General features: G+C 39.8%; 1 protein-coding gene across 1 annotated transcript in view; it reads left to right on the top strand.

Moving 5' to 3' along the window:
• The window catches only part of LOC141901536 (SNF-related serine/threonine-protein kinase-like), a 45,924-nt gene that overhangs the window by 10,161 nt on the left and 11,915 nt on the right, over window positions 1–23,848 (top strand). The window contains exons 2-5 of the mRNA XM_074788843.1: window positions 1,822–1,963; window positions 2,880–3,092; window positions 19,966–20,139; window positions 23,244–23,285. Of these exons, the coding sequence (XP_074644944.1) occupies window positions 1,822–1,963; window positions 2,880–3,092; window positions 19,966–20,139; window positions 23,244–23,285 (571 nt within the window). The remainder of the gene's footprint in view (window positions 1–1,821; window positions 1,964–2,879; window positions 3,093–19,965; window positions 20,140–23,243; window positions 23,286–23,848) is intronic.

Below are 23,848 nucleotides of genomic sequence, written 5' to 3'. Positions count from 1 at the left end.
CCGTTTCCAGTGACGTCATAATCACGAAGATACGGACAGAACAAACATAGTATTGATTGTGTTCTGCCATGGGGAAACCCCATTAATACGTCGTTGCCAATCCTTGAAGAAATCGATTTTTTTGTTGTCAAAAGTAAATTGCACTGAGTTGATCCGACTGGAACCATGGTCCTTTATGGAAATCATGGATCTACCAAAAGCATCCTGTTCCCTCACATTGTGAAGTGATGAGAATGAAAATTTTTTCCATTCGCCCTTCTTTTTTCCTTGAGAAAATCTGTACTCCGAATAGTTAGAAAAGCCCCGGAGCCTATGCACGTGAATATTCTCTGGACTGAGTTCATAGATGGTTGAAATCGATTGTCAAACGAGAAAGTAACGCACGTAGCCATGTTGCAGTTTTAATCCAATAAGGGCGGTTTTAGGGATATCCGAATTAGGACGTCGTGTTCGGCGACATCAAAGGATGGCTCCGGGTGTACTTGATTTCGGCATCGCCGGTGAAAATGTCCGTCTGGTTCAATTTCTAGTGGGTAATTTTCTACATAAAAAGAAAACATCAAAAAGGCGTATACCCACCTGATTCCAAAGATGGTATATGGAAGTTGTGGGCCTAATTGATTTCAGAAGCCGATATAACCTTGTTCCGTTGCTATTTTTGTGACTGACGGCGTATTTATAAACAATACACTCTTTAATGTTATTCGCGTCGATTCCGTTTGTTTTTCTCGTTCTAGATCTCAAAATAAGCGTGTTACACCGTCATTTTTTACTCAAGACGCCAAACCAGAAACAGGGTCCTGCAAAACTCAGAAAAATTTAGAAAAAAATCCTGGATAACTGGTGGAAATTAACAGATTTTACTAAAAAAAACCCGAAAACTCAGGGAATTTAGATAAACACATGTTTCTTTATCAGCACGCGGATTTTGATAATGCTATTGACCCTGGGTTCCTTTATCAATACACGATTTATAAAAAATGAATGAATTGTAACATTTGAAACCTAGTATTTTCTCTTGATACATCCAGGGAATTTTGATTATGCTATTGATCGCGTGTTTCTTTATCAGTACGGGATTCATGAAAAATGAATGAATTGTAACGTTTTAAACCTAGTTTTTTCTCCAATTCATTTGGGGAATTTGAATAATGCTATTGACCTTTGTTTTTCTAAATCAATATGTCATTTCATAAAAGAATTAGTGAAATGGAAATGGAAAATTTTAAACCTAGTTTTTTCCCTGATTCATTCGGGGAATTTGAATACCAGGTGCCTTTATCAGTACGGTACGCGATTAATGAAAAATGAATGAATTGTAACATTTGAAACCTAGTATTTTCTCTTGATACATCCAGGGAATTTTGATTATGCTATTGATCGCGTGTTTCTTTATCAGTACGGGATTCATGAAAAATGAATGAATTGTAACGTTTTAAACCTAGTTTTTTCTCCAATTCATTTGGGGAATTTGAATAATGCTATTGACCTTTGTTTTTCTAAATCAATATGTCATTTCATAAAAGAATTAGTGAAATGGAAATGGAAAATTTTAAACCTAGTTTTTTCCCTGATTCATTCGGGGAATTTGAATACCAGGTGCCTTTATCAGTACGGTACGCGATTAATGAAAAATGAATGAATTGTAACATTTTAACCCTAGTGATTTCGTTAATTCACCTTTGTTATTGCATGGAAAAAATCATGGAAAATTTTAAGGGGATTTGTAAATGGGCGGAACATGACCACCCTGTGAAATACCCAAATATACACGATCTTGTACAAATTCGAAGTTAACGCCGTTGTAATCGTCTATTTCAGATATATGGAGTCTCGGTGTGATATTGTACATGTTGGTTTGTGGAACTCCGCCATTCCAAGAAGCAAATGACAGCGAAACATTGACAATGATAATGGACTGTAAATACGATATACACGACCACGTATCTGATAGTTGTAAAGAGTAAGTTATGCATTCATTCTATTCGGCGTTCCATAAAGGCTGGCTTGTGTAAATGAGCGACTCGACGGCTACCGACGCAACTGGGATTATCGCCGATTAGCAGCAACTAGCGGCCTCTTGTCGGAAAGATGGAGATTTTAAAGAAATAACTTTTCAGCGAGAAATATATTTCCCAACAATTCAAAATCATTTAAACCTATTCTCAAAATGCTTGTCACATGATCATCTGAGTCCGTTCAGTTGCTAATAATTGTAACCGATATAAGCAGGGAAGCAACTTGGCGGATTCCGTATCCTGCTAGTTGGCCACATTTGCTGGAAGTCAGAGCGCAGTTTACATAAGCTAGGTTGCGATCGAGGTTGCTCTCAGTTGCGTCGGTAGGAGTCGCGTGTCGACAGTGCGTAAGATCAATACGAAAAAGATACCTTTGCGCTCAGCACGCTGAAAGGAAAAACTTACAATGAAACGCTACCAAAATGTAATTGTTCGTTTAAGCCTTGCTCTGAGGCAAATGAAAACTTGAAACAGAAATATGCCTTTCCGGCTTGTTTCATGAAATTTGAAACAATTGTTTTTCTTTATCTGATGTTCTGAGTAGCTAAACAAGAAAAGTAAACACGGTAATCAATTATTGATGATGAGTGGATCGCATGACTGATCACATTTTGATTATTATGAGAGGATGTGCGCTATGTCATCGATATATCGTGGCTAGACTGGTTGCCAGTCAATTCGATCCAATAAGTGATATATTAAAAAATCTAAAATGACTTTATTGATCTTTGATGTTGCTAGTGTATATAATTAATTGGCCTATCATCTTTTTTTATTGTCGACAATATTAAGCAATATGTACATGTACGTTATTTCTAAAGCGTTGGTAAACTGTAACGTTAGTTTTCTTGTTACTTGTAGTCTGATATCTACGTTGTTGATTCGCGACCCGAATCGTCGTTCGACGCTCGACGACATTCTCAACCATCCATGGCTTAAGGTCGGCGACGTTTCGTGCGCGCCGATGACGTTGATGCCGCTGATATCACGAGGATTCCTGCCCGACGAGGATCACCAACGGATCATCGATCGTATGGTCAACGGGGCGATCGCGCCGCGCGATGAAATTCTGAAGTAAGTTTTTCTTATCCGGTACAATTCCGAGGGCGGATCTAGAATTCTTCATAGGGGTCGGACCTGAAAATGTTCAAATCGACGCTTAATTTAAAATGGGCTGACAGGCAATGTGAGGGCTGCAAGTGCGAAACACAGATGGGGGTTCTGGTGACCCTCCTGCAGGAAATATTAGGGCGAAATGGGGCTTTTTTGGCGCTCATCACGATCCATTTGGATTAATTTTTTGTTCTATAAAAATTTTCAGTGTCCAGAACTTTTGGAGGGAACATTCGATTTTTAGCCCACTTGGGACTTTAGTCCCAGCGGGCTATTGCGTTCACTTTTCGTCCGTCGTCCGTCCGTTCGTTCGTCCGTCCGTAGACGGAATCCAGTTATTTTGGGAAGTTTTGAAGACGCTTCAAGGTAACGTCTTGATATTTGGGTTACACGTGTATCTACCCTAGACACATCTTCAGCCCAAAAACTGACCCTGTCAGATTCAAGATGGCCGACTGGCAGCCATTGTTGTTCGCCAAAATCAACACTTTTTACACATTTTTGAACTTTTTGAGGGAAATTTTGAAGACGCTTTGATCAATAACCTTGATCTTTCGGATATATGTGAATCCCCCCAGGGCCCATCAACATAACAAAAATTGGGTCGATCGGACTCAAGATGGCCGTCCTATGACCTTTTTAGTGCCCAAAAATGTTCATTTTTGCCCGAATTCTGAGTCCTGTAGCTTCCTACTGGTTTGCCATTTCTCATTACAATTTGTGATGGGTATTCTTTGGAAAGGGATGTTTTATACCTCAGACAGGTATTTTTCATCAGCCAATTATGACGCAATTGGCGGCCATCTTGGTGTCACCAGTACTCATTCGTAAGTGGGAAAAAGTTTTTCCACATTATATTGATACCTAAGCGTATTTTGCTACCACAATCAATTAGAAAGTTGTAGCTCATAACGTGTTCTATGATTGTGGTGAGTTTCAAGGTAATTGGATTTCGTATATGGCCACCAGGGGGCGTTGAATAATACAATATCTTAGCATTTCTTTATTATATTTGTACCTATGCATATTTTGTAACCACAATCAATTGGAAAGTTGTAGCTCATGACATCATCTATGATTGTTGTGAGTTTTAAGGACATTAGTTTTTCTATATGGTCACCAGGGGGCGTTGAATAGTAGAATAACTTAGTATTTCCTTATTATATTGGTACCTAGGCATATTTTGTTACCATGATCAATTGCAAAGTTGTAGTTCATGACATGTTCTATGATTGTGGTAAGTTTTGAGGTCATTGGGTTTTGAATATGGTCTCCAGAGGGCGTTGAATAGTAGAATAACTTAGTATTTCCATATCAATTTGGTAACGAGGCATATTTTGTTATCACAATCAATTACAAAATCGTAGCTGCTGACATGTTCTATGATTGTGGTGAGTTTCAAGGTCATTGGTTTTTGTATATGGTTGCCAGGGGGCGTTGAATATTGAAATTGTTAGATTGTTGAACATTTGGAACCACTTCCCAAGTGGGCATGGTGTCCCTGGACCCCTAGTTTGGAAGGGGATTGCACTAGTCCACCTAGTCCACCACCCCCTAAATCTGCCCTTGAATTTGTACTCTTATTTCATCCAGGAAGAAAGCCACTAAATATTTGGATGGATATATGAAAGCTGTGGGTACTGGAGTGTGTAATGGGTAGTGTAGTGTGATCTGTGTGCATTTTGGTGGCCAGCACACAGATCACATTGTTCATTGGGGTTTAGTCCAGGACTCGCGAGATTTTCAACAACACGGAAGTAACGTGTAATAAATGATGACTTGAATTGCATGACTACCTACCACCCCTCATTATTGTTGGAAAACTAAACGTTCCGCACTGACTAAAAATTAGTAATAATAATCAATAATATTTTAGAAATGGCCAGAATTTTAACTTAGGTTCTATCTCATTTTTATTTTACAATCGCGATTGGTATAATTTTTTTTTAAACGGCCGTTAAGGCCGTTAATGTTTCGTCTGCAATTCACTGCAAATAGTTACGCAACTACGCACATTTCAGTGTTTTTGGCAGCTGTACACTCAATCGGCACCGTTCGTGACTAGCTTCACTGCGGAATTATCATTAATTAACATCGCCATATCACATCATCAACTTATATTGTGCCTTAAAACCCTAACAGCCGAAATAATTGAAATACACACACGATTTCTATCATTGAAAATTGAGAGAATGGCCGTGTTTGTGTTCTGCTGCTTCGCGTAAATCCCGCGGGGTGGCGCCACCGCGCGGAGTGGGGTCAAGTTCTATTCTATTCCATTCCACATGAAGTAATTATAGTCACAATCACATAAGACACAGTGTTTGTAACCCAAAACGGCCCAGCCAATTGCTTACAATTATAGAGGTGTTAATGGGATGTGCAATGAGTATGTTTTATTTGAACTGGTAAAGAGTGATTGGTTTACGAGTTGTGAACAAGTTCTCTCTAAAAAGGCATAGGTCAAATCAGACCTGCCTAGGCCACTTTCGGACTTGGGCTAAATCATCATTACTAAAAGAGTAGTAGAGCGGTATGAATTTCCGTATATTGAGGATGTTCCAACTGCCATTTTCTTTCATTTTTAGCCAGGTCGACAACAATAGTTACATTTAGTTGATTAGAATTTCTATTGAATGGATATTTTGTAAATCGTAGATAAATTAATGAATTGCAGCAATGCCTGGCAAAGTCTTCCATAACACCCTCAAAATTTTGAGAGCCCCGCATGTTTAGAGGTTCTTATAGAAAAACAGGCCAAAACGTTGAAATAAATCTGAAAATGATACTTTCTGTATGAAACAAACATTCTGAAAATCGGTATTATTCCTGTCAAAAGGGCACCACAGCGGGAATGCTCTTTTTCAATCAATTTGTAAGACCCTCAGATCCATCCCTGTTGAAGAAATTCTTCCTTGATACAGCATGACCTGATCCCTTAATGCAATTACTAGACGTCGTTGGTCTGAAATGGTGTCATAGTTTTGTTGACACGTAAGCCTAACGTGATCTTATTTCCTCCGCGTGAGTCGAAGTTAGTTGCAAGTTCGGTTTTCTTTCTCGCCTATGACGACGAATCTAGTTACCTTTTTATCACAGTGACAAACAGTGACACACTCCGTTGTAAATAGTATAGGGTGATTGAGAGAGACATTGGAAGTGTTCTGCCGTGGTTCGTGCTCATAAAATATTCCTGCTACGAGCGCCGATGACTGACGCGAACGTACATACATGAAGCTTTGACCTTTTCATATCATCGCCGTCGCAGCTCGCAATGCAGCCCAGATAATTATACCAGAAATTCTTCTGATATCGTCTTTCTTTCAGTTGTTTTGCTCAATCGCGAGGAAAATTACGGTTCGGTATTGATAACGTGGTGGTACAATGTCTGACAATTTCAGCTCTCTTATCCGGCGCCGTATCAATGGTGTCGATAGTCATATTTGTATTGTTTCGAGATTCCGATTTGACAAAGTTTCAGCTTAACCCTCCCAGTGCTGAAATTGATGCCCGAAAGCGCTGGAGATAAGTTGAAAAATCTAAGAAAATTCCCTCTCCATCGTGTCGAACAAAGTGTTCACCGCCTTAGTGCATACACCTTGGTGCGGCGTAGTATTAGTTCGACAGGTGCCGCCATCTTTCAGTAGACATGAAAACTAATTACCATTAACACCAATACACCGATATGCGACGTATTAACCAAGTCCACCGATTTATACACCGCGCTGTGGTGTAGACACACTTAAAACGTTAAAAGAGTTTAGTTTGAATTGTCCTTATTGATAACATAAAGTTACCAAATAATTGCCATTTAACCAAGAGATTTTTTGCGAAACTGGCCTTGCACTGTAGACCCTGATGCGGGTATTTTTTCGGATCGACTAACTACGTTATTGTTTCGTGAAGATCTGGTATGATTAATATGACGAGATAGACAGAGCTGAAGGCACTCGCCTGTCGGTGCCTGGATGTTCTATGAATGTTATTATCATTATCATCATCATCATCGCCATTAGTTCGCCTGGTGGGCATTTTGATAAATGTTTCATCACTGCTTGACAGACAGCTGCTGTTCAGAGCTATTGTCCGTCGTGGCGTTCTAGAAGAATTGCGCGAGACTGTTCAAGCATTTCAGGACTCTGGATCGAACTACATGTTTTCTGTATACGGGTGTGTCCAGGAAAATAGTAGTCAGTAGTTCCTTATTAACCGTTGATGAAGCAGAGTCCGTGTTGTGACGATGAATCGAGGAAACCCACGCTAATGAGAGCTAATCATTTACTGAGTCAACATTTCAAGATGGCTGACTATTAGGTAGTAGTCGAAACATCGAATCAATAAATCATTAGTTTGAAATCTTTTTGCACTTCAGTTCTTGTTCCTGTATTAATGTGCAGAGTTGCCACTTCTCCGGATTTCTCCGGAATTCCGGATTTAAAAAAATCCAATTTCATTTCCGGATTTTTGGGAGAAGTCAAATAACCACAAAAGAAAACATCGCGAAAAAAATAAAATCGATTCGGGATTCGACCCTAAACATCAAAACGTGACGGCTCCGTAGAGGGTACGAAAAAGCCGTATTGTGCTGCCACCTAGTGGCAACAACCCCGCAGTACACAATTAAACTAAGATGACGCGACGATCGAAATCGACTGACGCTTCGTTTGTTTTTGGCTCTGGTTTATATATGAGGTGTATTTGACGGAACCAATCGCTATTTGAAAAAATGATCTATAGGCGGTAATGAAAATGAGGCCTATAACGCGTATTGCGCCAGAACGCATCTCCTGGCGTTCTAATTTCAAAAATTTTTTGTTATTAATCTGTTTTTTGTGAAGGCAGATACAAAAGAAATACAATTAGGCCCTAATAGGAAATTCTAAGCGATTTTTTTTTAAAGGAGACGTCTGTTATATGTTCGGATATTCATTTTCTTAAATGAAGGTTGTCGACGATTCTGCCGGAATTGCAAATGAACTTGACACATGATTTTGTCTTAAAATTAGGCCCAAACACCAGGGAGAGAACCAGAAATACAGCTGAAAATATAGTTATGTCTCTGTAACCACCACTGATATTACTCACAGGGAAGTCACATTCCTTGAGACGATAAAAAAATAAAGTAACGGGCTTAGTAAACGAACGAAATTTGCTACTTATTATTGTTGTCAAGTTGGCTACCGAGAGAGTGTTGTGGCTGATCATCTTGTATTCGATGCTGTGCAGTCATGCGTGGTGTTATCGGCTTGAAATCTTCTACCCAGAAAATATATTTCACTTGATAACAATTTATTGTATTGATTATGTAATTAGTGAAAACTAGATTAAGCAGAGATCCTGGGCATTAGGAAATACCATACCCGTGTGGTGCTGAATTTGCCAAAATACCGTGCTTGCTTTACATAGCGACTTGCATTCACACGTGATTCGGCACTTAGTAAGCCTGCTTTAGTCATTTGATGTGCGGAGCATCAAGGTGGTGTGTCTGTGCTGCTTTCTTTGTTCTCTTGTATTTATTCCTGCCATGCTCTCCTGCCTTAAGGAATGCTAGTTCGAATTGCCAATTTGGCATCCAACTTCTGTTAAGTTCCTTGCTAACGTGAGCGAAATACATTCGTCACTACTGACTGTATATTATCAGGGATGAAAATCTTCCGACCATAGAAGGATTTCCGACCTTTTCTAACATTTTCTTTATTCCTGAGAACAGTGTAAATCACCTCAATCGCTTTAATCACCTAAATCGCGGGCGTCACATCAGAGCGCGCCGTAGTTAGGAGTGCTCCTTAGACGGTTTTCGGCAGTTGTTAAAACAACTGTGGAGTTGGAGAAACCCATATGGCGTCTCATTCAAAAAGCGGCTCTAATTCAGGCCCAAACTATTAACATTTTGACCAATAGGAAGTAAGTTTTTTGGCTAAAAGTTCCTGATTTTTGTTCCCCAAAAAAAATTCTTTTTTTTGAAAATATTTTCCGACTTTTTCAATATGGGCCGTTTTCATCCCTGATATTATGAGGAGTAAGCGTCAAAGCAGGGGAATATAACTGTCTGTATATATATTCTGTCTACATATATTCGCTCTTTTAGTGGCTTCTTATGTTAATGGGAGTCAAAAGTGATTAAAGATGGATAAACTGTAGTCATCCCCCTGGTTGCGAGTGTAGCACACTACATTACACGGCTTGTTAAGCGCTGAATATGCGTTCGCACTACGGAAAATAGGCGACCAGCTATGTACCATTGCGGGATTGAGTTTCATGTGCGGAATCACTTTCTGCGCTTACTAAGCCCGGTTTCCTGATACCGCACTGAATAAGCGACGAAGAGGCCTCGAATAATTGAATGTTGTTAACACTAAGTACCATATGGAAATATGCATATAGACACCGCTGAGTAAATACCATTTTCTGGGACACTGTATATTCAGGTAGTGCCAAAGTGCCATCCGCTTATCATCGGGCTGAAATAATTATTTCATCATGACATATTTCATCTGTGTTAAGGTTCTAAGGCTTTTAACATTTCAGGGTCTGATCTACGCACTTGTCCTATTGCCAGGGACAAGTCTATATTCTCATTAGGGCAAGTAGGTTATCATAACTAGTCCGCTGGGCTAGTGTATTTTTATGTCTCAAAGCTTTTTCCCAATCGATACAATGGATGATTGGATGATTGCACCAGCAGCCGGACTGACGGTGTAGGGCAAGTATAGCCGCGTTCACACTAGATTCGGCGCTTACGAAGTACTGTACTTCGCTCGTGCCGAATTCACCAAAATACGGCGCTTATACAGCCATTTATGTTCACACTACGAGTGGCGATTTGGCACTTAGTAAGCCCAGTATAGTAGTCACCCAGTGTGCCAATAGAGGGGAGTGTAATTAGCGCTAAGTGTTTTGTACTACGAGCATGTGAATACGCGGCTAGCTAAGCGCCGAATCTGCGTCCATACTACATAAAATACGCGGCCAACTCAGTGCCGTACTGAGATCAGGTTTTCGGTGCGGAATCGCATTCCGCGCTTAATAAGCCGAGTATTTCAGTACGGAACTAAATAAGCCGTGAATAATTTCCTAGTGTGAACGCTTAGTAACGTACTGAAATCCTAGTGTGAACGCAGCTAATATTAATGAGATATTAATGAAGAGCCAAGTGAAATTTCAGATATCCTTGCCCCCCAGGCATGTATCTTTTATCCCATAGTTCGAACCCTGCTATTGGTTGCTGAGCGTAACTTAGTCTTAATGATTTTGGAAATACCATGTGTGTTCTACCATGCACATGGATTTGAGAGTTGTCAAGCTGTTTAAGCCAGCCGTAACTGGTCTCGGTCCAGGGTTGGCTTAATAGTTTCTAGGTCAAGGGTTGGTCTTTTTCATCTGGTCTCTTTCCCCCTAATCGGGGAAAGAAGACACATTCAAACCCTGCATGATGTATAGTTGGTCGTGGGAAAAATTGTACGTCCGACTATACCGAATCCGATTTTATGAATATCAAACGATGAAAACCTTGAACAGTGAATCATTCTCAAGCGCCATATTTCCTAGTACCCCTTTCATACCGATTCTTCCTGGTTCTATTTGAATGTATTTTATGTTTTTCAAGTCTTATTATTATTATTGCAAGACCGACCAGACGCAGCTGTTATACATTGACATACATCCGCTGTAAATTTAAACATCTGTTGTTACTGAATTATCTTGTCTTTTGTTGTCGTCGTCTTTCTCCGGAAATAATGATACTATACATATCTTTACCTTGGAGCAAGACACTGAAAATATCTTAACCTCAGAGCAAGACACCATTCATATCTTGGCAACCTCAGAGCAAGACTCAGAACGAGACATCGTACATATCTTTATCTAGGAGCAAGACATCACACATATCTTTACCTCGGAGCAAGACACTGAAAATATCTTAACCTCGGAGCAAAACATTGTACATATCTTAACCTCGGAGCGAGACACCGTACATATCTTTACCTCGGAGCATGACATTATACATATCTTAACCTCGGAGCAAGACATTGTACATATCTTTACCTCGGAGCAAGACACTGTACATATCTTAACCTCAGAGCAAGACACCGTACATATCTTAACCTCGGAGCAAAACATTGTACATATCTTAACCTCGGAGCGAGACACCGTACATATCTTTACCTCGGAGCATGACATTATACATATCTTAACCTCGGAGCAAGACATTGTACATATCTTTACCTCGGAGCAAGACACTGTACATATCTTAACCTCAGAGCAAGACACCGTACATATCTTAACCTCGGAGCAAGACACCGTACATATCTTAACCTCGAAGCGAGACACCGTACATATCTTTACCTCGGAGCATGACATTATACATATCTTAACTTCGGAGCAAGACATTGTACATATCTTTACCTCGGAGCAAGACACTGTACATATCTTAACCTCAGAGCAAGACACCGTACATATCTTAACCTCGGAGTGAGACATTGTACATATCTTTACCTCGGAGCAAGACACTGTACATATATTAACCTCGGCGCAAGACACCATCTTAACCTCGGAGCAAGACATCGTACATATCTTAACCTCGGAGCAAGACATCGTACATATCTTAACCTCGGAGCAAGACGCGTCTGATCTTATCAGGCAGATTGCTCTACAGCCACATTCACGCTATCGCTAGTTAGACCGAGGTCCGCTCGATAGTCCTGCGTCTCATTCGTCCCACATCTACAGGGATACTGGACCCAGTCAAGGCACCAGACTCCCAGTAACATAACCACACCAGGGCCATACTAAAATGGGTGTATTGATTTTCATACCTGTTTTATGTTGGCTAGGTTGATCGTGGGACCAATGAGACGTGGGACTAATGATATGTGGGACCAACGGCATTCTTCCGTTAGACCGGACAAAATCAGAGAGCACATTCGCTTCTTATGGCTACGGTTTATATAATATACCTGGATACATCAATCTATGGTAAATTCTAGGACATTTTCGAAACAGTGGAAATAGATAGGCCCAGAGCAGCACATGCAAGAGACAGATTTTTAGATAGATGATAATTGACAAGCATTAATTTCAAGCAATATGAAATGATATTGAATTCGAAAACTATATTAATCGGCCTGATGATGGTTCAAAGACCAGATTATTACGATTGAATTCACACCGCAGAGGTTCACGAATAACAATTTAGAATGGGAGCGAGACACCGTACATATCTTTACCTCGGAGCATGACATTATACATATCTTAACCTCGGAGCAAGACATTGTACATATCTTAACCTAGGAGCGTGACACTGTACATATCTTAACCTCGGAGCATGACACCATACATATCTTAACCTCGGAGCGAGACACCGTACATATCTTTACCTCGGAGCATGACATTATACATATCTTAACCACGGAGCAAGACATTGTACATATCTTTACCTCGGAGCAAGACACTGTACATATCTTAACCTCAGAGCAAGACACCGTACATATCTTAACCTCGGAGCGAGACATTGTACATGTCTTTACTTGGAGCAAGACACTGTACATATCTTAACCTCAGAGCAAGACACCGTACATATCTTAACCTCGGAGCGAGACATTGTACATATCTTTACTTGGAGCAAGACACTGTACATATCTTAACCTCGGAGCAAGATACCATCTTAACCTCGGAGCAAGACATCGTACATATCTTAACCTCGGAGCAAGACGCGTCTGATCTTATCAGGCAGATTGCTCGACAGCCACATTCACGCTACCGTTAGTTAGACCGAGGTCCGCTCGATAGTCCTGCGTCTCATTAGTCCCACGTCCTATTGGTACCACAATTTATTTGACATGTCTTTGGTCCCACATCTCTTGAGTCCCACGTCTCATTCGTCCCACATCTACAGGGATACTGGACCCAGTCCAGGCACCAGACTCCCAGTAACGTAACCACACCAGGGCCATACTAAAATGGGTGTATTGATTTTCATACCTGTTTTATGTTGGCTAGGTTGATCGTGGGACCAATGAGACGTGGGACTAATGATATGTGGGACCAACGGCATTCTGTCGTTAGACCGGACAAAATCAGAGAGCACATTCGCTTCTTATGGCTACGGTTTATATAATATACCTGGATACATCAATCTATGGTAAATTCTAGGACATTTTCGAAACAGTGGAAATAGATAGGCCCTGAGCAGCACATGCAAGAGACAGATTTTAAGATAGATGATAATCGACAAGCATTAATTTCACGCAATATGAAATTATATTGAATTCGAAAACTATTTTAATCGGCCTGATGATGGTCCACAGACCAGATTATTACGATTGAATTCACACCGCAGAGTTTCACGATTAGCAATTTACAATGGACCTTGAACCAGTTTCTGTCCATACACACAAAATTTCTCCATTCCAAAATCCAGAACGGACCATGATAAGTCTTTCAGGTCGGTCCAAATTAGTCCAGCCTAAAATGGGACGCACCAATTTTTCTTTAGCGTGAATGCTTGGTGTTCTAAATTGGAACGGGCTAAATCCATTCTTGATACTACAACATATATATTCAAAAAATTGTCACTCCATTTTGGAAATTTTCCGAGGCCAATTTGAATATATGAATTTTTGCGTATTCATATACTTTGCAGGAAAATTGATTTCAATTGCAATTGATGATAGAAAATAATGGCGATTAGATCTATTGTGGAGAGACAATTTTAAAAATGGCTGTCTCGCATGAGTGATGTGCATATTAAATCTAGAAAATTTGACGTGGTAACAGATTGCTTTTTCCCGGCTTATTAATCGTAAAAGTTATTATTTAGGATAGATTATTTATCAATATATAGAGGATTCTTATGTCTTCTTTCAGCATGTCTTCTTTCAGCATCTCTTAACCCTTTAAGTACGTCTACACTGCAGTGCGGTGTATATATCAGCGATGGTCTTTGGTAGTACATCGCACTGCAGTTTATTGATATGATTAGTAATTTGTTGTTATCTAACGAAAAATGGCAGCACCTGTCATACGCAGTTAAATATTGGTGACAATACATCGCATCACAGTGTAGGCATACTATAGCAGTTTATTTGTTACACAAAGCAATGGGTGAAATTGTTCAAAAGTTTTCTCAATTGTCTCCAACACTGGGGTATTAATTAGTCAGAACTGAAAGGGTTAAATGTTGTTTATGAAGTATGTGGATGCAGGGCACTCCCACCTCCCTGGTGGATGAAATATATATTTTACACCTAGCTCACAAAGCACGAAATAAACATGAAATAGATACGTTTTTCTGTACTGGGTACGTTGTTGCTCTCTTTACTGAAACTAAAGATTTTGTGTCGATTGCTGTATGAGCTGTGAGAATAGCTAAACAAGAGAAACACTGATAACCTACACAAATCCCAATCATTGACAATGAGTGGATCACATAACTCAAAAGTCACTGCAATTTTGAACATAGTATAATATTTTTTGACGCCTTATAAAACGTTACCATTATGAAACCTAAACAATGCTAACCATTCAGCGTCATTTTACAAACGACAGCCGTAAATCGATGTGCAAAACGTCACAGGTTTATGTGTACACAAACAAGCTATCTGGCAAAATATTATTGACATAGATGTAGAATGGCTTCCTGTGATTATATAATGACCTATATTTGAATTTTGTATTGTAATAGTAAAGGATGTATGATTATATCAGAAGTGGCAGGCATAAATAGAAATGATAAGTAAATCGGATTATTCGGTTAAATGGCGGATGTATACACGATGCGGAAGTCTGATATAAAAGTCAGACCCTGATGTGGGCATGCCGGTGGAATGACGAAGCTATCTACGATGTGTGTAGGGCCGGCGTGAATTTCATCAGCGGCTACAAGCGGTCAATATGAAAATGTGTAAACATATAATTTCAATATTCAATCGTTTGTGAAAATATGTTTGATATTAGGAGTATGCAAGTTTCGTGAGATTAGCAATTTATAATAGCATAGCTGTCATATACGGCTCCGTGTCCTCTGATGGCATGTGTATTAGGTGACAATTCAATTCAATTCTTTATTGATCCTTATTACATTGAAATTCCGGGATAAAATTCCCAAATTCAATAAATACAAATTTTAAAATAAATCAATACAACATACATGACACACGGGTAATTCATACAGAACAACATAAGCATGTTATTTTAAATGACAATGTCTACTTCAACCCACCCAGACTCAAGACTCTAGGAAATCGAGTGACAGCCAAACGCGTGGCCCGGGCCCTGGGACCGGGCCGGCTGGCTAGGCCACACGATATGCTCGAAGTCATAATGAAGCAGACATCAGAAGAGCTCTTTCTTCATCCATGGAGGCAATGAAGTTGCAGACCAGCTTAGAGGCATAAGTAAATGAAGTCGGTCGCAAGTTCGCGATCAATTATTGAGAATTTTCAATAAAAAAATTTAAACAACTACTAGAGTCAAAGACCTGTATCATCTACCCAATCGCCAAATCTCATCATTCCCCAAATTTCTTAAAACTTCGATTTCAAATTTGCAATTCCACATTAGCTTAGCCCAGAAATTCTACATTTTTTTCCCAGGCGTCAAATAATTTTCTAAAATTAATTTTCTTGTTTCTTGCTAAGTGTACTGGGCTATAAACTGAATGTGCACTAATGTCCTAAAACATAAAACAAAGAAGAATCCATCAATGATGTCTTTCTTTTCTCGAACCCAGCAAATATTCGGCTTTCAGAGCTAAGTAGCCATGCACAAAACAGCTATGAACTGGAGCATGACATCAAAATGGAAGGCTCGCTCATTTCGGCTGTTCAAATGTTTTCGTAGGTAATCTTCACAGAAAACGAAAATTGTTGAATGTTTTTTTAGCCCACTTGGGACTTAAGTCCCAGCGGGCTATTGCGTTCACATCTGTCCGTCCGTAGACGGAATCCAGTTATTTTGGCAAGTTTTGAAGACGCTTCGATGTAATGTCTTGATATTTGGGTTCCACATGTATCTATCTACCTTAGACACATCTTCAGCCCAAACTGGCCCTTTCAGAATCAAGATGGCCAACTGGCAGCCATTGTTGTTCGCCAAAATCAGCACTTTTTACAAATTTTTAGGCCAGCCGTAGGCTGAGCCTATTACTATACAAATGGAGCGAATTTAAATGACATGGTTTCCACACAAAAGGCTCTTTTGCTTGCCAAGTGAGGGCATATTCGAACAAATCACGTATTTAAGCGTAATCCATTCTCGGAATCGTAGCGAGCAGAATTTTGAAATAGGGTCTCATAAAAATGTTTTCTGCATTTTTCGCGAAAGTTAAATCGGGAAAATTTCAATTTTTATCAGCCAATCAGGAAGTTGTGTCTTCCCTGTGATTGGTTTATCTGAAAATATCAGCAGCTGTTCACGTGAATTATCGCGATTTCATTACTGGCGCTTTTGCGCATGATGTCATGTATCAACACGCGACAATACTTCCGCGTTCGCTACGTGTTCGCTGATTGGCCCATTTACTGGGAAATTCCACAGAAGCCTAATGTGGTTTGTAACAAGCGCTGTGATTGGCCCGACCCGATTTGATGGCTTTAGCTTAGTGGGTTCGAATCCCTTGACGGGTGAAGATGATGGATCCTATCAATATCTATTGAAACAAATAAGTTTCCCTGTTGGGCAGCCGCGGATATCTACCGGAAGTGTTCCGGTTCGATATTTCGAGGTTTCTTTGAATTTTGGAGTGATATTGAAATCCGGTAAATACCAGCGGTAGATTGTGAAAACCCATTGCATGATATTTGTATTACTTAATCAACGAAAAGCGTCAGGGCCGCGCCAGGAGTTTTCGTGATTCAAGTAGCGCAATAGCCTACTTCTTCGTGTTCGTCCACCTCAATTTTCACTCCGCCGATCTCTGACACGGCTCTGTCCCCGTCGGCGCTGTGATTGCACTTTCGTACCACCAAAATTTTTTATTTCTATATCAGGGAGGTCTGGAGAATAAAAAAGTCAAAATTTGGATATCACATAGGCCTGATTTCATCGAATAAGTCGACCATGGTCGTTACGTTTCCGTACTTATTACCACCTAAAACCGTCTGTACAATTTTGTCTCAACCAACATTTCGTTTACAGATATCAGGTGTTCACGTGAATCCGCGGTATCGTCTACTGTTTTACTTCCAGGTTTAATTTTAAGATTTAAAATTGTATTTCAAGATCGATTTCTATGAAATCTTTAGTTGATTTGGTGTTTGGGAGGAATTTTTATTTGCTCTACAGAAAATTCATCCTTGACAATTGCGCAAGGTTCGCGAAAAAAAGGTTTTACCAAATCGGGTGTGTGACCTTGATATGCTAATTAGCCATGTGCCCGAATTGCAAATTCAATCAAATTTTATTCTGCCAAAAAATGTTAAATACAATTCGCTTTCCGAGAGTTAATGGTATGCTGCATGGAACAAAGTTGTTTTGAGATGGGTCTTGAAGCTATTGAGGTCGAGAGATAACCATCTAGATAGTTCGTGAGAGTTCCAAAGTTTTGAAGACTCTTCAAGGTAATGTCTTGATATTTGTTTTATACGTGTATCTACACTAGACACATCTTCAGGCCAAAAACTGGCCCTGTCAGATTCAAGATGGCCGACTGGCAGCCATTGTTGTTCGCCAAAATCAGCACTTTTTACACATTTTTGAAGTTTTCGAGGGAAATTTTGAAGACACTTTTATCAATAACCTTGATCATTCGTATATATTTGTATCCCCCGAGGGCCCATCGGCATGAGAAAAATTGAGTCGATCGGACTCAAGATGGCCGTACTGTGACCTTTTTTGTTCCCAAAAATGTCAATTTTGGCCTGAATTCTGAGTACTGTAGCTTTCTAATGGTGCGCCATGTTTCATTGCAATTTGTAATGGGTATTCTTTGGAAAGGGATCTTTTATATCCGAGAGGGTATTTTTGACCAGGCAATTATGACGCACTTGGCAGCCATCTTGGGGTCATCAGTACTCATTCGTAGGTGGGAAAAAATTTGCTTTTCCACATCATAATTGATACTTAAGCATATTTTGCTACTATAATCAATTGGAAAGTTGTAGCTCATGACATGTTCTATGATCGAGGTGAGTTTCAAGCTCATTGGTTTTTTTTATGGCCACCAGGGGGCGTTGAACAATACAATAACTTAGTATTTCTATATTACATTCGTTCCTGCTGTCTGTGTTAACACACGATTTTACTATGTAAATGATATTGAGCAGGGAGTGTATATTGATAAATATAACCCACAGATTACATCATTTATAAAAAGCAAATCTGACAGGCTGGCCATTGTGCCCCTTGGGGCTCTTGTTGAAGTTTTCGAGGGAAATTTTGATGATGCTTTAATCAATTATCTTGATCTTTCGTATATATTTGAATCCCCCCAGGGCCCATCAGCGTATTAAAAATTGGGTCGATCGGACTCAAGATGGCCATCCTATGACCTTGTAAGTGCCCAAAAATGTAAATTTTGTAGCTTCCTACTTGTTTGACATTTCTCATTGCAATTGCTGATGGATATTCTTTGGAAAGGGATGTTTTATACCTGGGACAGGTATTTTTGATCAGCCAATTATGACGCAATTAGCGGCCATCTTGGTGTCATCAGTACTCATTCGTAGGTGGGAAGTTTTTCAACATTATATTGATACCTAAGCATATTTTGTTACCACAATCAATTGCAAAGTTGAAGCTCATGACATCGTCTATGATTGTGGTGAGTTTCAAGGACATTAGTTATTCTATCTGGTCACTAGGGGGCGTTGAATATTAAAATTGTTAGATTGTTGAGCAAGTGAAGATCTCCAATCTTTTAATTTTGAGAAATTATTCTGTCACTCTCTGAAACTCCTTAGATTTTGGGGAAAGTTTAAGAATTTTCACTGGTCAATGTATTTCTTTTCGCTGGCAGAATTGGTATCTATCAACTTAAGATTAATAAAAGGCACTCAGTGTGCTGCTGATTGCATAATATTACTATTGCAATAATATCTTGCATAGGCTTCTCTTGGTTGTAAACTTCTTCAAAATTTTGATATTTTTCTGTTTGAATTCTCAAAAATGTCCAGAAATTCTGGATTTACGTTTTAGTAAGTACGGGACTTATCATCATGTAGCACTGTCAGTTATGACCAGGTGAGACGAATTTAATGCTTGTCACTGAAAGTAGAACACGGGCAATTCATTGCGAATAAAGGCATCATTGGCTGTATCAAGGGCGCGTAGGTTTGAGGATCTTAGCTGGTCGATTGTTGTCAGCGGTCGCAGAGAATCGTGTCACAATGAATCGCTAAAAGCAGCCGTAATGCTAATATATGCGCGCCTAAAGTCAATGTGTAAACTTTTTCCCTGCGACAAGCTGGAGATCGAAGCTGCGATTACACAGCGATGACTTGGCTCGGGCCAAATCAACACGGATCAGGGCCAGAGTCAAATTTGGCCGGTGTCTAATTAGAGAGTGCGTTCACCCGTAAACCACTCACTCGATACAATTCAATGCTTAAACAAAGTGAAGTGCATCAATTCCGCAACCTGCAGTAATTCACATGCAATGATTTTGATCTGCACTAGAATTTGACTCGGGCCTGGTCCTACATATGGCCCGTGTGATCGCGGCTTATGGTTCACTGCTATCGGTGAACTATTGTCAGCAGCTATCAACAATGTTTGCTTTTCGTGCTCGCCGGCTGAATCTCTAAACGAAAATGTTTATTCACGATCTCTGGGGTTGGTGGGGAGAAGATAGAATTACCGCTTGATCACTATGACAAAAATGTGATTTTTTTTTTTACAGAGCATTAGAGAGAAATGAATACAACCATATAGCCGCAACGTACTACCTGCTAGCGGAACGGTGTCTACGAAAACAACAAGAACAACAGGCTTCTCATCTAAATGTACAGCAGCTTAGGAAAAACTCTGCTCCATCGCCGAAAATGAAATTAGAGCCGTTAGCCTTGTCACCCAGGTATATACGATGACGATACTCTTTATTTTGCTCAGAGTCCCCAAGACTCTTGATTCCCTAAAAGGTCCTCATGAACATGAAATTATTATAAAGGTGCTTGTAACTCGTTTAGTTCAAGCAAAACGCCCAAAAACTCCTTCAATTTTGAAAATTGGAAATTAGAAATGTTTGTCTAGTTTGTAGTTGTACAGTAAACTACTCCTGAATTGGTACAGTTGGGACCAGGATTTTCTTTTGCCCAAGTAGGTAGTTACCAAATTAGAAATTGAGTTTAATTAGTGTAAAGGATAAAAATTTGCTTGAAATTTTCTCCTATTTTAAAACTTGTTATGTCCAGGAATGACCGATCTGTATGGACCCTGTTTTTGAATAATAGTTTGTGTATGATTCAGGGACGGGTCCGAAATTGTTCCCGATCAGTAAATGGTCGACTTGTAGGGTACTGAAACGGTTATTGTGTTACTAGCATAATTTGAGTAATGGGATAGTGTGAGTGTGCCCCTGAACCCGGAACGGTGTGGGCGAGTGGTTAGACCGTACAACCCTAAACCTGGGGCGGTGTGGGCGAGTGGTTAGACCTTACAACCCTAAACCTGGAGCGGTGTGGGCGGGTGGTTAGATCGTACAACTCAGGGAAGCTTACTTCTCCCCAGGAAGATATGACTGATACATGGTTAGAGATTTATCGGCAAAAAGGTGATAATAACAATTTAATGAAAAGCGCCACTATGGAAATTATATCATCATTACTGTAAATTAATATAGTTCAAGCACATCTCAATCAACTCAGATGCTAGTGAAAAGCGGCTCTAGATATTTTGTGTAGGGCATTTTAAGAATTTCAATTTATAGGAAGAATAGCCCTCTGAGCCATGTTATTGTATAATACAGCATAAATAGATCAGCTACAGTTAAACTCGGTTTAATTGTCATCATATAAGTTATCACTGCAGTCGTCTCTATTTTTGGGCCGATATTGTATTTTCAATTCAATTCACTAAATCTTAAGTCGTCGACGACAATGGTTCCAAGTACGACGACTAGTTAGGCCAGTGTTACTGTAATACTATCGGATTTTGGGAGCTGATTGTGGACAAAGACATTAACTCGCACTGGCATAGCCACCACTTCTGTCGCGACTTGACCCTCGTCCGATGAACCGCTTAATGATCGTATTGACTCGATTGTGTTTAGAGGGATAGAGATAACATCGGCGGCGATGTCCGTTTGAATATTCTGTTGATGACATGCGATTATGACATACGAAACACCGATATGGCGAGATGGTTTAGGATTAACTCTCGGCGGTCATCTGGTCACTCGGTCCCAATAGTGTGATTAATATTAGATGCGATATGTCCATATCTGCGTATAGAACTAGAAGTACTTCCCACGTAACCTCGTAGTACGTAGTCAACTCCTGCTCCGACCGGTTCGCAAGCGAAATAGCACAATTTATGGATAAATTTCCAGAAATTAAAAAGTTTATTGACGTCTCATTGTCATACACAGACGTGTTAAATGTCCCAATTCAGTTTGATCGATCGTGCAATAGGGTAACCGCACTGCTACTCTGGCGAGCAAGGATTCCGCGATAACGCATTCACTGGTTCGATATCCTTCTACGTTTCTATTAAATTTGAGCAAACCTTAGTAGTAAATTGATCTTCCGCGAAACCTATACTATAAGCTGAGTGAGAAAACGAATCTTACGTATATCTATTCGCTGACTCGTTCGTTAATTTACGGATTTCGAAGCCTAAAAACCGAGTTGAAATTTTGATAGTTTTTCAGATTTTGATGCCTAAAAAAACCGAGTTAAAATTTCATTGAAAATGAACTGATTTTCACTTAGAATAACGCAGTGTTGTGTTGCGCCATCTGCTGAGTGCCTGTATCCCATTAACAAATTTTTCCTGCTAGGCCTAGGGTGGATAAATTTTGACTCAAGCCCTATGGACTATGGTTTGTCCCTATCGAATGAAGAATTTTGGCTTGGCAGCCGTGATCATCCAATGGAATAATGAAATAAGAGCGAAAAAGTTGATTTTATTCCTATAGTAAACTTGTCTATATTTTGGCCAGAGAACTGATTCTTTAAAATCTTCATAGAACAACGTTTTAAGGTGTCTGTATATATATATATATATATATATATATATATATATATATTTAACTGGAATGAAATATTGAATATCACTCGAGTCCTATCTTCAATACGATCCACACCCTATTCGCATAGATTTTATGGCATGATAACTGTGTAGTGTTTATCTCTGATTTCAAACACAAGGCAGTAGGGAAAATTTTTCTGCGCGACATATCATTAATTAATCCTATAAACTATAATCTTTTAAGCCAATTTGTTCTATTCCTCTATTGCGTAGGCTGTAAGTGTATTGTAAACACAAACAAATGCATTAGTTAAACCGCAATTGAAGAAAAATTGGGGTTACCGAGTGAATTGTTCTTGCCACCAGGGGAGTTGTATATTGTTATGTACCACGAACTTCAAGGTCATAAGTTTTTATATACGTTTATGATGGAGCGTTGAATATTGAAGTTGCCAGATTGTTGAGTATTTCAGACCACTTGCTAAATGGACATGATGTCGCCATACCCGTAGTTGAATTTTCGATAGGGATCTTTTGGAACATTCGTTTACATGCTTTTGTTAAGGCGGAATTTGGCGCTTGTCACGAGTATGCATAGATATTTAGGGCTACGACATGAATGATCGACATTGCACGAAGGTGGCATGCACCATAAGCTATTTGGGGCATGCCAATGGCCTCCAAGTGTGGCAGGCTTTTTAGGCAATTTACTTATCATTAGAGTAGCTACCTAGATAAACTTCGCTCAAGTCATGAAAATTTTCAGACTCCACGGTCAGACTCCACTCCAGGTATCTCATGAATACTTCCATACAAAATTTTCAGTTAAACGGCCGCATCCAAGTTGACCGGATCCGACTTGAGCGTAGTTTTCTGTATGTCCTTGTTCCTTTTCAACATGTAAATCTTGAATGTAACCCGACCGTCATCACATGCTTGTAGCCGTATACGTCTAAATCGTTATGTTTTTGTCGGATTTTGATTTTATAGCGGTAGCAGAGACGATTCATTCGGTAGTAGTCCACCAGTGAGGTAGAGTATTAGAAAAAATGAACCCCTTCCGACGATATTGATGGCCGCTTGATTTTATCATGAAAACGACATTACCCGAATCGACCGTTCTCAAAATGATGTGCAAAACCAATCAGGTCTTGTGACAATGCTACAATGGCAATCGATTCTACATGTGCCAACGTTCACTGGTAGTCTTTTTGCGAACTTTTCTCTCAATATAAGAGTATAGAAACTCTTATATATTGGTTAAGTCGCTCGTATGACAACATCTGGATTCAGTGAAATTTAGTTCAAAATCAAGTGAAATTGAATCCGACTGTGGCCCACTGTTATGCTAACCTCAGGTTGACTTACGACCGGATCATCTCGTTGTAAGAACATCGGTAGCGGACACGTGACCACTGATTGCCGATTCGTTTGTCGCGACATCTTACGAGCACTCGAGGTCAACTACGAGTCGGTCAAACCCCGAGACTGAAGATCATGTGACGCATAACTTGTCGCTGATTGGCTACTACGATCTGATCGGGTTGTAGAAAATAGAACTTGTTCTATCCTCGCGATTCGGCTTATGACAGGTC

The sequence above is a fragment of the Tubulanus polymorphus genome, chromosome 3 (genome assembly GCF_964204645.1).
Source record: "Tubulanus polymorphus chromosome 3, tnTubPoly1.2, whole genome shotgun sequence".
In the NCBI taxonomy this organism is placed as follows: Eukaryota; Metazoa; Nemertea; class Palaeonemertea; order Tubulaniformes; family Tubulanidae; genus Tubulanus; species Tubulanus polymorphus.
Note: the sequence above shows the minus strand (reverse complement) of the source record. Positions and strands in the feature narration are given on the sequence as shown.